This window comes from Talpa europaea, assembly GCF_964194135.1.
Source record: "Talpa europaea genome assembly, chromosome: 5".
NCBI lineage: Eukaryota > Metazoa > Chordata > Mammalia > Eulipotyphla > Talpidae > Talpa > Talpa europaea.
In genome coordinates, this window is record NC_140071.1 from 51,067,258 (window position 1) to 51,083,224 (window position 15,967).

Sequence of the window (15,967 nt, forward strand, 5' to 3'; positions counted from 1 at the left end):
TAAAAAGTTATACCTGAACCATGAGTAGAGGGGAGAAGAGGTGTGGAGTTGCGATGGGGCTGGATGGGCAGTCCTGAGTCAGGCTATAAAGGACCTTGGAAACCATTCTAGTCTGACTCTATTCAGTGGAGCCCTCAGGAAGTTTTCAACAGGGAAGATGACAAATTTGTCTTGGAAGCCTCACCCTGGCTACAGCGTAGAGGATAGCTGAGAGATGGATGATTCATGATGGTGGCCTTAATTAGGGAAGTAGCAAAGAAAAAGGAGAGTTTAAAGAGCTTGCTGGATAAAACCTATCTGTGGTCGTTTAAAACACGTCCGTCAATCTTTGACATTCCTACCAGAGAAGGTGGGAGGTGTGGTCTTTTCCAGATCTGGATGGGTCTGCGGCTGAGTAGAAGTTATGTGACTTCTGACATTAGGTCCTAAAAGGTGACAATAGCTCTGACTGGTCGTCTTGGGACACTCATTCCCTCGTGGTTGGCAATAAAGCCAGGAGGAAGCCACGTGGAGATGAGGAGGGCCCAGCTGAAGTACCAGCACCAACTCACAGAATTATTGTGAGGAAGTTTTTGAGGCAAGTTCAGTCCCAGCCATCACCTGACTATAACTAAGAGACCCTCAGTAAGAACTGTGTGTGAAATCCTAGGACAATGAGAAAGAATGAAATGATGGATATAGTGTTAAGCCACTGAGTTCTGAAGTGTCTTTGACACAGCAATAGGCAACCAGAATACAATCCTGCTATCAGCTAAGTAATGAGGCATATCCATTCATCTCTCTGTCATACTGTGCTCTACCACCATGCTGAGTTTTGGACCAGAGCAAAATTTACAATAAGTGAAAGCAACTGACAGGACACGTAACAGAGTTGGGGATAAGATGTTTTGTCCTATCAAATATTCTCATGGACAGAACGAGTAAAATGCTTTAGGCAAATCATCAATGGCAAAGAAACACCATTTTTGAAAGCAATTACTGAATTTTAAACCCTGAGATGCACTACACTATCTATATTGATTATGCGTCTTGTGTAGTTGTTTTTAGCCTTGAGAAACAGCTATCTGGGGGAGACAGGTGCTACACACACAGTTCCATCTCCACTTAGTTGCCCCTGGGTGAGCCCCTGGAGCAGGTGGCAGAGCCCAGCTTTGCAGCCAGCAAGGCACAGTTGCCTGCTGCTCAGAGAAACAGGGCTTGGAAAGGTCAATGCTGCTAGTTATTGCTCACAAAATTCTTTTTTCTCTTTTGCTAATGAAAGGTTGCTCCCTAACACCGGGGTCACATTCACCCAGGGTGTAATAGCATTTGAATGCTTTGTGAATGTTGGGGGACAGGAAGTGTGCCCTATTATTCCCTAAGACTTTGAAGGTAGAGAAGTTCAAATACTTTTTTTTTTTTGCTTTTGCAAACACCAGACACACACAAGATACAATTCGAGTCATGAAGGCAGAGAGAATTTTCTTAAAATGGAGCTAATATTTTATAGAGCATAAACAGAAGCAGCTCCTAACATTTCTGAGCAGGAGGAAGAAGTCATTTGTTTATATAATTCTTCAACTAGCAGCAATAACAGTAGTTATCGTTCACATAGCATGTGCTTTGTGCCTGGCACGCTCTGCCTGCTGCACACTTACTACCTCATTCATTCTCACAGCAAGCCTCCCAGGTAGGTATTATCCCCATTAACAAATGAGTAAATTGAGGCAAATCCAGGCCACCCATAAGCTGTGGGAGTCTTTAGTATTCTTTCACCAAAGTTTCCTTTTCCTTCTGTGAAGAGCTATAATGTGGTAGAAGGAGAAGAGTACAAGATGAAGAATCTGGATTTTCATCTCAGCTCTACCTCACACAAGCTGTGCCATTTGGATGTCATTTTCTGGATCTGAAAGATGAGGTTGTTAAATTAAGAGACCCTGAGACTCAGAATTTCTGATTCTATGAACAGTTCTTGCCTCAGAATAACAATGAAGTCAGCCTTAGTTTTTGAAGTACTCTAGGAAGCTGGCTGAGAGGCCTGAACATAACTGAAGCCTCCAGGAGGTACAAGAGAGTAGGGATCACTGTGGATTTTCTTTGAACACAAGGAGCAGAGGAGAAGCTCACCAGGGCTCTGGCTCAAACCATCAAGTGATGGATCAGCTCTTATGACCTGTTCTTGTGGCACATTTATTTTTACAGAAAAAGAAAATGTCCTAAGAAAGAATAGAGAAAATCATTGACAAATGAGAAGAACTATTTAGGACCCACATAGAAAACTTAACAATGCAGAGAGCATAATGTGGTTTTTATTGGTCTCATTTGCCCATGACCAAAGCAGTAATCACTTAAACTCAGGTATTTAACAGTTCTGAGAGCTAAATTCTGGTTTTGTTTGTATTGCTAAATAAATAAAATATAACCTCAAGTTTTTTCAGGAACGTTTTTATTGCTCTTATATTTGAGAAAATTTAACCCTACTGAACCTTCAATGAAAATTTCCAATCAATACAGACATTCACATAGGAACTATTATTTTACAGACGGAAAAATGAGGACTCAAGTATCTCATTTCGGGTTACAGATAAATGATGACAGTGAGAAAATCCTGGGTTGTTTTCTGGTTTCAGAGCTCCCAAATTCAGCAAAAGTAACTTGCGGCAAGTAACTATCCTCTGGATTTTAAAGTTGACCACTTCTAGTGAAACTCCTTCCCACCAGTGCTTAATGGCTTCCACTCTGGTACTGGAAACTGCACTGGAGGACATGACCACATTTCTTTCGGGATCCTGGCTATTTGCACAGAAGAAATGCTCCTTTCTGGGGGAGCTGAGTTTCCCGCTTGCTTTTTCTCTAGACCTTCACAGTGGGACACAACATATAAACGTCTCAAGTCTTATGCCAGCACTCCATGAACTCGGAAATTTAAGGAGGAGACCGGGTGTTATTTAGTATAGTGTCCACTGGAGTATGGTGCCTGGTTTCCCAGGAAGCTGGTTAACTCTCTAGAAGCAGGCCTACCCCATCTCAGTAGGATAGGGTTACTCAGCCCACAGGGACCGGTTGAGTGGCTGGAAGGTCCGGCGGCTGATTGTCCTCTTGTTTAATTGCACCAAGTGGGAGCTCCTGTTCCTGGGGGTGTGGCAGAGCAGAGCATCCAAAGAGTAAGTGGTGACCTGGCCATTTATATACAGTTTCCCAAGGATCTCATCAAATCTGGCCACAAGGTCAGGCACATCCTTCACTTTTTCCCTCACTTTGGAGAGCTGAAAAAAAAAAATAGGAGCAGATCATAATATCTCTGCAAGATTCCTTCCTTGTTCTTCCTACCCTCCAAGCACAGACACAGATGTGCAAAAGGGTATAGTGCACACCTAACATGGTGAAAGCCAGGGCCCTTGGAGGGATGACGGACTATCAGGGATTCATAAGCTACACACAAAATTCATAATTAGTACTTCAAAATCATTACCTGCCTATCTTGTAAAAGGGAGGTTACCTATATCTCACAAAAGGGGGGTTCCAATGGTGCATATTATCCAGTGAAACATACTAGAGAGAGAGAGGTCAAAGAGCAACAGAAGCAAGATTGTCTCAGTTCATTAGAGTAAGGCATGGCCAAATCACATAGAGCTTTACAGTCCGTGACAAAGTGTTTTGGAAATCATTCTAAAAGTCTTTTGAGAGTCTAAATTGGGACACGATCTGTTTAGGTTTAAAAGTTGTTTTGAGAATTAGAGGACAATGATCTGTGGGCTGACTGGAGGATACCATCATAGCCCAAATGAGAGAGGATGATGGTTTATATTGGGAAATGTATCAAAAGATGGAGAAGTAGAGGTATGTGAGGTCTACTTTCAAGGTTAAACTGAAAGGATTTATTGTTGAAGAGGTGAAAGACAGGAAGGAGTCAAAGAGATCTTCCCAATTTTGGCTTTAGCAACTGGGCAATGGGTGGTATCGTTCACTGAGCAAGGGAAGATGGTAACCAGACTCGTAGGGTAAAATCATGAATTCTGTCCTGACATGATTGAGATGCCTATGAAATGTCTAAGAGGACAGGTTCAAAAAGGTTGTTGGGGAGAGCTGTGTGGAGATTTCTGGACCTACTAATCATAGAGCTTCCATATGATCCAGCAATTCCACTCCTAGGTATTTACCCAAAGGACACAGAAACATCAATTCCAAAGAGCACCTGCACCCCTATGTTTATAGCAGCACTGTTTACAATAGCTAAGCTTTGGAAACAACCCAAATGCCCAAAAATAGATGACTGGATCAAGAAGATGTGGTACATATACACAATGGAATATTACTCAGCATTCAAAAAAGATAAACACATGCAATTTGCAGCAACATGGATGGCGCTGGAAGGGATCATGCTCAGCGAAATAAGCCAAAAAGAAAAAGAAAAATACCGGATGGTCTCACTCATAGCAGGAATCTAGAAAACTTAAATAAGGGACCAGGAAAATGAATAACTATAAGAAAGTGAAAATCAAAATCAACAAAAAACTATGAACCAGAGACACTTTTTGGGGGGTGGGGGGCGGGAGGGGAGGGATTGGGGTCAGAATGGGGGGGCTGCAATTGTATGGGGAATATAAAAATAAAATTTATTATTTAAAAAAAAAAAACAAAAAAAAACCAAAAAGGTTGTTGGATATACAAGTATAGGACAGGGAGGGGAGGTCTAGAACAGAGGTACAAATACTAGAGTCATAGGTAGAAGAATGGTGCTTACTTAATTCTACAAAAATGGGTAAGCTCAAAATTAGAATGTGATGCTACTTTCTGAACAAAATCAATACCTTACTTAGTTTAATCCTAACAGCATTTCTTGATAAAATGTAATTGTGATCAAGGTTCCTAACAGATCCTTCGGTCATCTTCTAGACAGATCATGATTCTATATGCTCCCTGCCTGCCTTCCTTTCAAATAAGGGCTTCTGACTGAACCATCAGATTAAGTTGAAACACTTCTTATAAAGAAAAGTATGTCTGGTCCTCATCTTCAAGGTACAGTGACACAATGTGCAGCACGAGACTTCCCAAAGAAGCAAAGGGAATACTCCATGCTGCGGTAACTCTGATCTGATTGTGTAGTCTACACCATGGTCACATCACTCAAGAACAGCAGAACCAGTGCAGAGCAGTGTCACTAGAACCATTCTGCAATTTGAGCAGAAAAGAGTACACTGCATTTCTTAATTGTTTTAGAAAAGAAATCAATGAAAAAACAGCTGATGTTTGAAAGGCTTCAGTCACAGTACTGCAGGAAATCAACAATTCTCTTCAACACTCCTCTGGTGGTAAAACAGCACCTATGATAGTTTATAGTCTTTTCTCCACACATGGTACATTTTTAATAACTACTGATATAAACACTAAATACAACATTTGTAAACTGCAGTTTTATAATCAAAGACTCAACACGCAATCTCATAAACACACCTTTAGAACTAGCTCAAGAGCCCTGGAGGTTATATGAATCAATTTATTTCTCAACAAGCCACTTTCTGAGGGAATACACAAGGACCAGGGGAATACACTGAACTGGAGGGCAAGTTTTTTCACTGTTATCAGTACATCAGCCTTACAGGCTTAGGAGGAAAAAAAAAAAACAACCCAAAAAGTCAAATAAAAATGATCAGTGTTTTTCAAAGTGAGCTTTGTCTAGCTGCTTTCGTCATGTCGCTGGGGTAACGTGGTGATAGACAAGGACTGAGGAGTGACTGTCAACATCCAAGATGTTGGGGAAACTGAAGCTGCATGGTTAGTGCATGAACTCACGATTGTGCACTTTGACAACTGCTCTACTTTTCTAAACTTACTCCAGAACGGTATGGGTTGGTCACAATCTACAAAAAGCTAAGACCTCAATAGAAAGAAGCTATTGATGATTTCTATTGATGATTCTATTCTTTCTGGTCTGATGAAAGGATAATGATTGATTAAATTTCATGTCTAGTTAGTTTTCTGACAATTCCCCTTTATCAGGTGGAAGTGAGAGTATCGGCCAGGGCTGGGGATTCAACAGTGAGTGGGGGGTGAGAAAGCAGCCACCTGCCCTCTATTTGCCACCTCAGATACCACTCAGGCCCAGCACTCAAAGGCAAGGGGAGGGAGAAAAGCAGGGAGGCAGGACCAACCCCTTTGATACGCAAAATGGCAATAACGGCAACATCACTAACAGTATGATCACTGCCAACAATTACCATTTCTTTTTAGTTCTTTTCCCCTTAGGTTTCATGCTACTAGTGATGGACAAATTATTAAATTTTAAAGGACTTGCAACAACTCCTCTTTGTGGGCTTATTGAGACATCAATGTGATACATGGGTTCATTTATTTCATTTTGTTTTTATATTTTAAGGAATTCTTTCTCTACATTTAATTTGGCTTTCTTAATTTTACAATAAAATTTCAATGGTCCCACTAGGTGGTCTATTTGGGAGTTAAAACCACAATTTAAATATAGAATTTTTTATATAGTTTAGTATCTGACAGGTCCTGCACCTCTTACTGTTCTTTCATAGGGTTTTCTAGCTATTTTTGCTAGGCTGCGCAGTTCCTACTAAACTTCACAGGAAAAAAAAAAATAAACCAACAAAAACCAAATGGCATTTTTCTTGGGATCATATTACATGACCACATTACTTGGGAGGAACCAACTTTATGAGGCTGAGTATTTCTACCTAAACACTTATTATGTCTCTCATCTGTTTAAGGAAAGGGAGATTTTGTTTTTTAAAGATGAAAGAAGCTACAGTCTATTGCTTGCCAATGGGGATGATCCACAGGGCAGGGAACATTGTTGATCCCCAGATGCATTGAAGAGGATCAGAAGGGATGAGTTTCAGGGCACGACTGGGGAGCTGACTGTAGAGAGGTGGGCACAGTTGCCATGACTTCTGGAGGGAAGGCTGAGCAGACAGGAAGAAAAGCAACAGGTTGCTGAAGTGACCATAGTTCTGACTGCTTCTCTTTTTCTGAGAAACAGGATGCAAGGTTACCAACTGAGAGGAAGGAGTAGGGAGAAGGTATCTGAAGGTTCAAGGAAAAGAAGAAAAAGAGTATGGGGACCTATGAAAACAGTGTGGAGAAAAGAACAATGTAAAGGGAAAAGCTCTGCCCGAATTTCAGAGGATATATGCCATTGGAAGAAAACAATTTTTGCATCCATGCATGGGAGTCTTAGAAGAGGAACAACAGAAAGACAACTCCTTTCTATTTGACAGTCTCCTTAAGGAGGTGGGCTACAGAATTACAAAATCAAGTGGACATTTTAAAGAGCGCCCTTTCATCTTTAAGTGATTTCTCTAGCAATCACATACTCACCACTTCTTCTGAGAACTCATGTTTTTTCACAAATCTTGATAAATTTCCTTCTGTAGCTTCTTTCAGTATATCTATCAGGTCTTTCAACATATTTGATTTGATATAGATCATAAGCTAAACAGAAAGAAGAAACAAGCAAGGACAAGTATTCAACATGGAGAAACGTGCCCTGTTATTCTATATGTATAGGCATCTGCTCTGCTTTTATGCACTTCCCTAACATATGTGTTTATGCAAGTTCAAAAAAATGCTTTAATGTCTGTCTATCCATCAGCCAAAATTTGCCTTCCAATAGTTAATCAAAATGCCACAACTTTAAAACTTGCTTATGGGTAGAAATGGGGAGAACCTGGATCTTGAAGTGTGTATACTTGGGCTGGAGTCCTGGCACCAGTGGTGACCAGCTTTGAAACTCTAGCCAGACACTTAATATCTCTTCAATTTCATTTGTAAAATGAGAAAAACACGTTTCATTCCACATTTTGAGTTACAGTAAACACTAAATAAAATTTCAGCACAAAGGAAGTAGTACTTAATAAACAGTACTATCAGTTTTTACTAGTTTCAGAGGACATGGCACATGGTCTCCTAAGATTGACTCTGGAGCAAATGATACCTTTACCTTTACCCATTCAGTTATTCATTTAAGTTAGAAAATTACAGGCATGTAGGTTGCTGCAGGTATAAAGTAGAAGCTGGCTAAAGTTCTAATAAGGCACTCCTATTCATAGTGAGCTATTAAGGAAGTTTCAAAATTGGGTACCATACTTGACTTTCAAAATGATGCCACTAGTAACTTTCCATCATTCAGAAACAATTCACACAGGAAAAGGAACACATTCCCCCATCCTCTTTATAACCAATGTTCACTGGTACAATTTTAAAAATATGGAAAAATTTAAAGAAAATGAGAATTCAGAATTTACCAAGTAATGTTAACCATTGTTTGTAATTTCATGTATTACCTTCTACATGTGTTTATCCCCCTTCAAATGATCCTGATTTTTGTTAATTATCATACATGAACACATTTTCATAGAATTAGGACATTTTAGAAAAGAAAACCTTATTTTTAATGATGAATGCATGAGTAATCTATCATACAAATAAAATAATACACCAAATAAAACAACAGCATGCTTTATTATATTGACAAATGCACATACATTTTGAAAAATCTGTTGATTCCTTAGACTTGATTCCCAGAAGCAAAACACTAAGTCAATGGGTATAAACATTTTAAGGCTCTTGATTCTTAGGTAGTTTTTGTAGAAGTGACATTCCTTTTAAACCAGGCTAGCTAAGTTCTCTTAGTGGTTCATTTTGTAACAATTTTTGTTTGTTGAGCAGTTGATCAGAACGAGGGGTTATCTTTGGTCCTGAAAATGATCCCAAGTACATAAATTCAAAGGCCCAATCCAAGGTCCCAGTGTTTCAAAGCACAGGCAAAATCACAGGCACATACTTTGTTGGGACACACCCCTCTTTGGGTTTCTCACATTCAAACAGAAGCACTGACTACTTTTATTCCAGACTCTCCTTTCAAGGATGTTTGTATAACTGACAGCCCAGGAGGATAGATGCAGTATACAAAGAGAAGACATGCTTACTGTTCACTGCAAGAGAATTTGGTACCCCAAGTTCAAGATTCCTCTCTTTTAATTCCCGTGCATGTAGACCTTTTTACATCATGCCATGGGAACTAGGTTCAAGAAACTCGATACAAAAATGCTAATACTCTGGCTACTGCTACTGCTGTGAGCACTAATCTGTCCTTCACCTCTCATTGTCTTGCGAGCTCTAACAGCATCTATGAAATGGGCAGGCTAACACATTAGCTTGGAAATAGGTAAAACAAGATAGAGTTGGCAATAATAAGAATCAGAGAACTCTTAATAGTTCATAACACTCTTGTTAATAAAAACCATCCCTGGTTTGGTTGGCAATGGTCTGTTCTATTGAGGACAAGGGCAAGTCTGCCTTATTGAATGTTACAACTCTGAGACTAGTACTGAGTAGACCCTCAACAATGAGAGTTTCCCTAGAAATTTTCAAGGAAGAACTTTCTAAGGCTCCACTATTCATGGTGTGCTCCTGGAAAAGTTCAACTTTTCATCATAAATTTTTCCAATTTCTCTTCCTGTCTCTACCAACTCTGATTCAGGAAGGATTTCAAGAGTATGGTTCAATATTTGAAATATACTGAAAGGAAATACAGATGAGGCAATTACTGATGAAAGGCAAAGAAAAAATTTAAAGGTAGGAGCTTGTTTCAAATCGAAGTCTCAGAGCGCAGCTAAGGAAAGCTAAATCAGGGTACAGCACATTGCTTTAATCTTACAGATTTCAAACAAAGGGCTAGGAAAATTGAATTAGCAAGGAGCAGGGGAATTTTGATAAGAAGAACTATACAAAAAAAAAAACATGTACTTCTTACTACTCTGACTTTCTGAGACCTTAGGAAAGTCACTGGATGTCTCTGAATAAGAAAAGGAACAGAAGTCTTAAACATGCAGAAATTTCATATTTCTTTGCAAGTTTGCTGTATTTGAAGAATATCATAGTATAGTATAAGATTGCTAACTTTCTAATCATTATTCATTCTCTTCCCTACCCCCATTTTACTGATAACAGAACTCCCTAACTTTAATTGATACTGTCCTATACAGAATCCAAACACTGTATTTCTCAAGTTTCTTTCTAGACGAGGCCATGAGATTAAATTCTGGCCTATAATATGAAAGTATGCATTGTTGGGTGAGATGTTCAGAAAAGCAGCCTTAAAAAGGAACCACTTTTTTTGTCCTTTATTTTATCTACTTCTTGCTGGAAGAGATGCAATGGATGGAAGTCACAGGCTTATGATGGTATGGAATTACAGAATGAAACCAGTCTCTGTGATATCATGGATGTCACACCAGACCTACACAGAAGAAAAATAAGCCCTCCTAATTTATATAGATTCTTGGGGTGATTTTTGTTTTGTTTTGTTTTGTTTTTTGAGATCTACATTGTTTCCAACCAAATACAATTCTTAAATTATAGACATAGGCAACATTCTGTCACAAATGGGTATATGAGAAATAAGTTCCGTTTCCTTTCCTACTTGTGCAGTCCAAAGTCTTCCTAGCATGAATCAGAACTTGAGTGTGACTTTAGTGATTACAGACAGGGACTTTAAATAGTCATCTATTTACGTGTGTTAACACGTAAATAATAAAAGCAGCAAAACTAACCACTTGTCAATTCTCCTGCAAGGTAATTTGATTTCAAAATAGGACACCATTTGGAGACTGCCAGATTTTTAGAGAAATGATCAGAATTAAAATAGAATCAGTGGAAAGTTACCCTGTGATCATCTCTGCTACTTTCAGACAAATAAGGAAGTGGAAATCCCATCCTTTAATACTGAGCAGCATTGCTAAAGAAGGGGCTATAGTTCTTTAGATGGGTTTGAATTCAGACCAAAAGGGCAGAGTCAACATGCACGTGCCTTGATGAGATCATCTGCTAAATCAATGCAGTATGCAATGTAGCAAGTATTAGCTGGGAAAATGGAATATCAGGCCTTCTGGGTCATATTGGCAGCAAGAGCAATTTCGATGAAAAGAAAATTAGGTTGAGCAGGGGAAATTAGGTAAGTTCAAATTCAATTTGGCAGCAGAAAAAGATTTTAGTATAAGGCATTAATATTTAAAGTAGATCAGGAAAAAATGATTTTCATTTTTTTCTGAGAGTACAGATTCTCTACTCAGCTCATTTGTCAGGTTTCCATTTCTTAATAATTAACAAATGGCCCTTAAGGATTCCAAGTAGATGACTCAGTCTTTGAGAAGCTAGGGCCCATTAAAGCAATTTTTAAAAAACCTGTTCTAATAACAGAGACCCAGACCCTGAAAGGTTATTAAACCTGAGAATGGCAATCATTTCTTTTCATCGTTCCTAAGGATGATGAAAAAGGCTTCTATTGAAATATGAGAAATTGAAATTGGACATTTGGAAGAATTTCCTGACAGTGAATTTTTAAACAAGAAAACTATCTTTAATTTTCCTGACAACAGATAATTCTGTGACCCAATTCACGGACAGGATATTTTATTTGAGGCTCCCTGTATAGTGCTGGCCTGAAACATGCCTATACCATCGTATTTAGCGGCTGCCTTTCCCTCCTAGCAGTGACAACGGGCGCAGCGCCTGATGCCCCGGATTTCTCCTGCTACTGTCAGTGTGCAGCTTGTCTCTCAGAAGGCTCCTGTTTTATTTCCACCAAAGCACTTTCTCATTGAAAAAAAAAAAAAAAAAAACAAAAAAACAAAAAACAAAAAACCATGGGCCTCCCTGGAGGCGCAAGGTGTTAAGATGCAGCACTATGAAGCTATCCACAGCCACTGCAGCATGAGTTCGATCCCCGGCCACGGGGGTGACCCACAGGGCGCAGCAGAACTCTCCTACCTCGCCCACTGCGCCCCTCAGCTGTGTATGTCAGTAGATCTGGCTGTTCTGCCCCCCACTGTGTCTGGTGAATCCTCTCACCACCCCCCCACATCTCTGGCCTGCACCCCAGCTCTTGTATGCATAAAAAATAAATCTTTAAAAAAAAAAACAACCACAACTGTCAATACCAGACTCACCTAACAGTCATGAAAAACAGCCAAGGATTGAAATAGATGAGGAATCTAAGTTTGAGGATGTGGAATCTGTGCACAATGGCATTCATTTTTGACAGCCTGCCTTCTATTCTTTTCATTATTCAGGAAGAGCAGCTAATCCCAATCGTAGGTAAGATAGACACATCCTTTTCTCATTTGTCTGGATTGACCAGGAAACCCTACGCTTTATAGTCAGATCTGATTGAGCCAATGTACTGATTAGCTGTAAGAACTTAGGTAATTTACTTAGCCTTTTTTTTTTAAAGATTTATTTATTTATTTATACAAGAACCAGGGTACAGGACAGATGCGCAAGAGGGTGAGAGGATTCACCAGAGACAGAGCGGGGAACAGAACAGGCAGACTGACGAAACACACTGCTGAGGGGAGCAGTGGGCAAGACAGGAGAGGTCTGCTGCGCCATGTGAGACCCTCACCGGCCGGCCGGGATCAAACCGGCGCTGAAGAGACTGAGGACAGCTTCACAGTGAGGTGCTCAACCACCTGCGCCACCAGGGGAGGCCCAATTTACTTAGCCTTTGAATCTTTATCTTCCACACTGATAACATGGAGAAATACTGTTCTGATAGTATTTAAAAAAATGAACCAACGGATAATGGATATAAAGTACCTAACATGGTACTTAAGTTCAATTAATTAAAACCCTGCCCATCTCCCTTTTCAATTTTTCACCAGCAATCCTTATTGTTCCCCAAAGCCTAACTTCGACTCTAGGAAAAGCTACTCATGATCCACATAACACTCCTCTCACCATGCTCTCTTGTATTTCTTTCCTGCCTGACACTACCACTTGCAATCCCAGCAGGTCGGCTTCTGTCCACATGCGGGCCTGCTCTCTCAGAATTTGCTTGTACTTGGAAACCAGAGCTGTCCATGTCTGACAGGAAGCAGAGAAGATAAAAAGCAGCTGGCATCTGCTGGCACAGCGGGCTTCCTGGTCTATCTGTCTTACAGTATTACTGGCTTCAGTAACTTGAACTTTCGGACTCTGACCCTTTGCCACCTTGACCTCCCAGTCCTGTTTTAGGTTGTGAGCTTTTCAGGCTGACCCCCTGCTCCAACCCATGATTTCTACTGGGTGCAGTCTTGGGGCAGGCTGTGACAGGCAGGGCTTCAGCCCTCTTGGAATTCTGCAACTGGTGCTATTTCTTCTATCTTATGCTTCTCCTGCCTCACCATGAATGTCTTGTAAACTCATTTCTGGGTCCTTTTTCTTCCCTTTGTGTGGGTTCATCAGTTCATATCAGATCGATTATCAGGTTTATAAAGACCAATTCTTTTTTGTTTAGTTGATTGTTCATATATTTTGTAGCTTTTATTCTACTAGTCAAACAGCAATTAGAGGGAAGAAAACAATTACAAAATTCAACATTAGAAGTAAGAAAAAAATTACTCAAGTAAGAAAAAAATTACTCATTTGACAAGCATCCAGTTTATGAAGTTGTCTATTTAGAATTCTCATACTGGTCTTTTTTTTTTTTCCCAATCTTTTTTTCTTTATTTTTATATTCCCCATACAATTGCAACCCCAATTTTGACCCCAATCCCTCTTTACCCCCCAAAAAAGTGTCTCTGGTTCATAGTTGTTTGTTGATTTTGATTTTTTTTCTTTCTTATAGTTATTCTTTTTCCTGGTCCATATTTAGGTTTTCTAGATTCCTGTTATGAGTGAGACCATCCGGTATTTTTCTTTTTCTTTCTGGCTTATTTCGCTGAGCATGATCCCTTCCAGCTCCATTCATGTTGCTAAAAATTGCATGTGTTTATCTTTTTTGAATGCTGAATAATATTCCATTGTGTATATGTACCACATCTTGAGCCAGTCATCTATTTTTGGGCATTTGGGTTGTTTCCAAAGCTTAGCTATTGTAAATAGTGCTGCTATAAACATAGGGGTGCAGGTGCTCTTTGGAATTAATGTTTCTGTGTCCTTTGGGTAAATACCTAGAAGTGGAATTGCTGGATCATATAGAAGCTCTATGTTAAGTAGGTTGAGGAATCTCCACACAGCTTTCCATAGTGGTGGGACCAGTTTGCACTCCCACCAGCAGTGCAGGAGAGTTCCTTTCTCTCCACATCCTCGCCAACATTTCTGTTGCTAGTTTTTTTAATATGTGCCATTCTCACTGCTGTAAGATGGTATCTCATTGTAGTTTTGATTTGCATTTCCCTGATTGCAAGTGACGTTGAACATTTTTTCATATGCCTGGTGGCCATTTGTATTTCCTCTTCGGAGAAGTTTCTTTTTAGGTCTTCTGCCCATTTTTTGACTGGATTATTATCTTTGTTTTTGTTGAGTCTCATCAGCTCTTTGTAGATTTTTGTGATCAGTCCTTTATCATTAGTGTTGGGGGCAAAAAATGTTCTCCCAGTCGGTGGGGTTTCTCTTTGTTTTGGTTATTGTCTCTTTTGCTGTGCAGAAACTTTTTAATTTGATGTAGTCCCAGCTGTTGATCTTTGCCTTCACTATCACTGCTTTGGGTGATGCATCTGTAAAGATGTCTTTGAGGTGCATGTCAGGTAGTGTTTTGCCTATATTTCCATCTATATATTTTATGGTTTCAGGTCTTATGTCTAGTTCTTTAATCCATTTTGAGTTGGTTTTTGTGCATGGTGTGAGGTAGTAGTCAAGCTTCATTCTTTTGCATGTAGCAACACAGTTTTCTCAGCACCATTTATTGAACAAACTTTCTTTGCTCCAGTGTATGTTCTTTGCTCCTTTGTCAAAGATTAGTTGACCATAGATCTGTGGGTTTATTTCTGGGTTTTCTATTTGGTTCCATTGGTCCATGTGTCTGTTATGGTTCCAATATCATACAGTTTTGATTATTATAGCTTTGTAGTATAGTTTGAAATCTGGGAGAGTGATGCCTCCATTCCCTTCTTTTTTTTTTCAGGAGGGTTTTGGCAATTTGGGGTTTTTGGTGGCTCCATATGAATTTCATCAATATTTTTTTCTATTTCTTTGAAGAATGACATTGAAATTTTAATTGGAATAGCATTGAATCTGTAAATTGCTTTTGGTAGGATGGCCATTTTGATAATGTTAATTCTTCTGATCCATGAGCATGGGATGTCTTTACATTTCTTTGTGTCTACTTCTATTTCTTTTAACAGTGTTTTATAGTTTTCTTTGTATAGGTCCTTTACTTCTTTTGTTAGGTTTATTCCCAAGTATTTGATTTTTTGTTTCAATAATAAAACGAATGGTTTTCTTGATTTCTTCTTCTTCAGATATATTGTTTGTGTATGGGAAGGCTACTGATTTTTGTTCGTTGATTTTGTATCTTGCCACTTTACTGAACTGATTAATTAGTTGAATTAGTTTTTCTGTGGAGTTTTTGGGGTTCTCTATGTATATTATATCATCCACAAATAGTGATAGTTTGACTTCTTCCTTGCCTATTTGGATTCCTTGTATGTCTTTCTCTTGTCTTATTGCTCTGGGTAGGACTTCCAGTATTATGTTGAAAAGCAGTGGTGAGAATGGACATCCTTGTCTTGTTCCAGATCTTAATGGGAATGCTTTCAGCTTTTCACCATTGAGAATGATATTGGCTGTGGGCTTGTCATAGATGGCCTTTATGATGTTGAGGTATGTTCCTTGTATCCCGAGAATTTCAAGGGCCTATAAAGACCAGTTCTTAACTGACAGCTCTGACATCCCACCCAGGCTCATGAAAGCTGCAAACTATAAGATCTTCTTTTGGATATTTTTCCTTCCAAATTCATCACTTTCCCCACCCAGGTTCTCTGTTATCACTGTCTCCATCTTTCTGGCTCCTTATATTCATCTTTCTCTTATGTAAAGACATTTTTGAAAAATAAATATGAAGTCAAATATAAAGTGTTCTAACCTCAAATGTCTTAGCAGACCTTATTCTCTAAAGTTTACCATCTGGGCATTGGTCTGGGTATGACATTTGAAGATATTCACTACAGGCCAAACTGAAAGCCCTAAAAGCCGGGACTTAGGC

At 39.3% G+C, this 15,967-nt stretch overlaps 1 protein-coding gene across 2 annotated transcripts in view; it reads right to left on the minus strand.

Annotated features, from left to right (window-relative positions):
* Positions 1 to 2,937: 2,937 nt before the first annotated feature.
* Positions 2,938 to 15,967, minus strand: part of PTCD2 (pentatricopeptide repeat domain 2) — a gene marked incomplete at its 5' end in the record, with an annotated part of 28,435 nt that continues 15,405 nt past the window's right edge. For both annotated transcript variants that reach the window (XM_084233543.1, XM_084233544.1), the window contains 2 exons: positions 2,938 to 3,245; positions 7,321 to 7,434. In XM_084233543.1, coding sequence (XP_084089669.1) covers positions 3,021 to 3,245; positions 7,321 to 7,434 — 339 coding nt within the window. In that variant the 3' untranslated portion in view covers positions 2,938 to 3,020. The remainder of the gene's footprint in view (positions 3,246 to 7,320; positions 7,435 to 15,967) is intronic.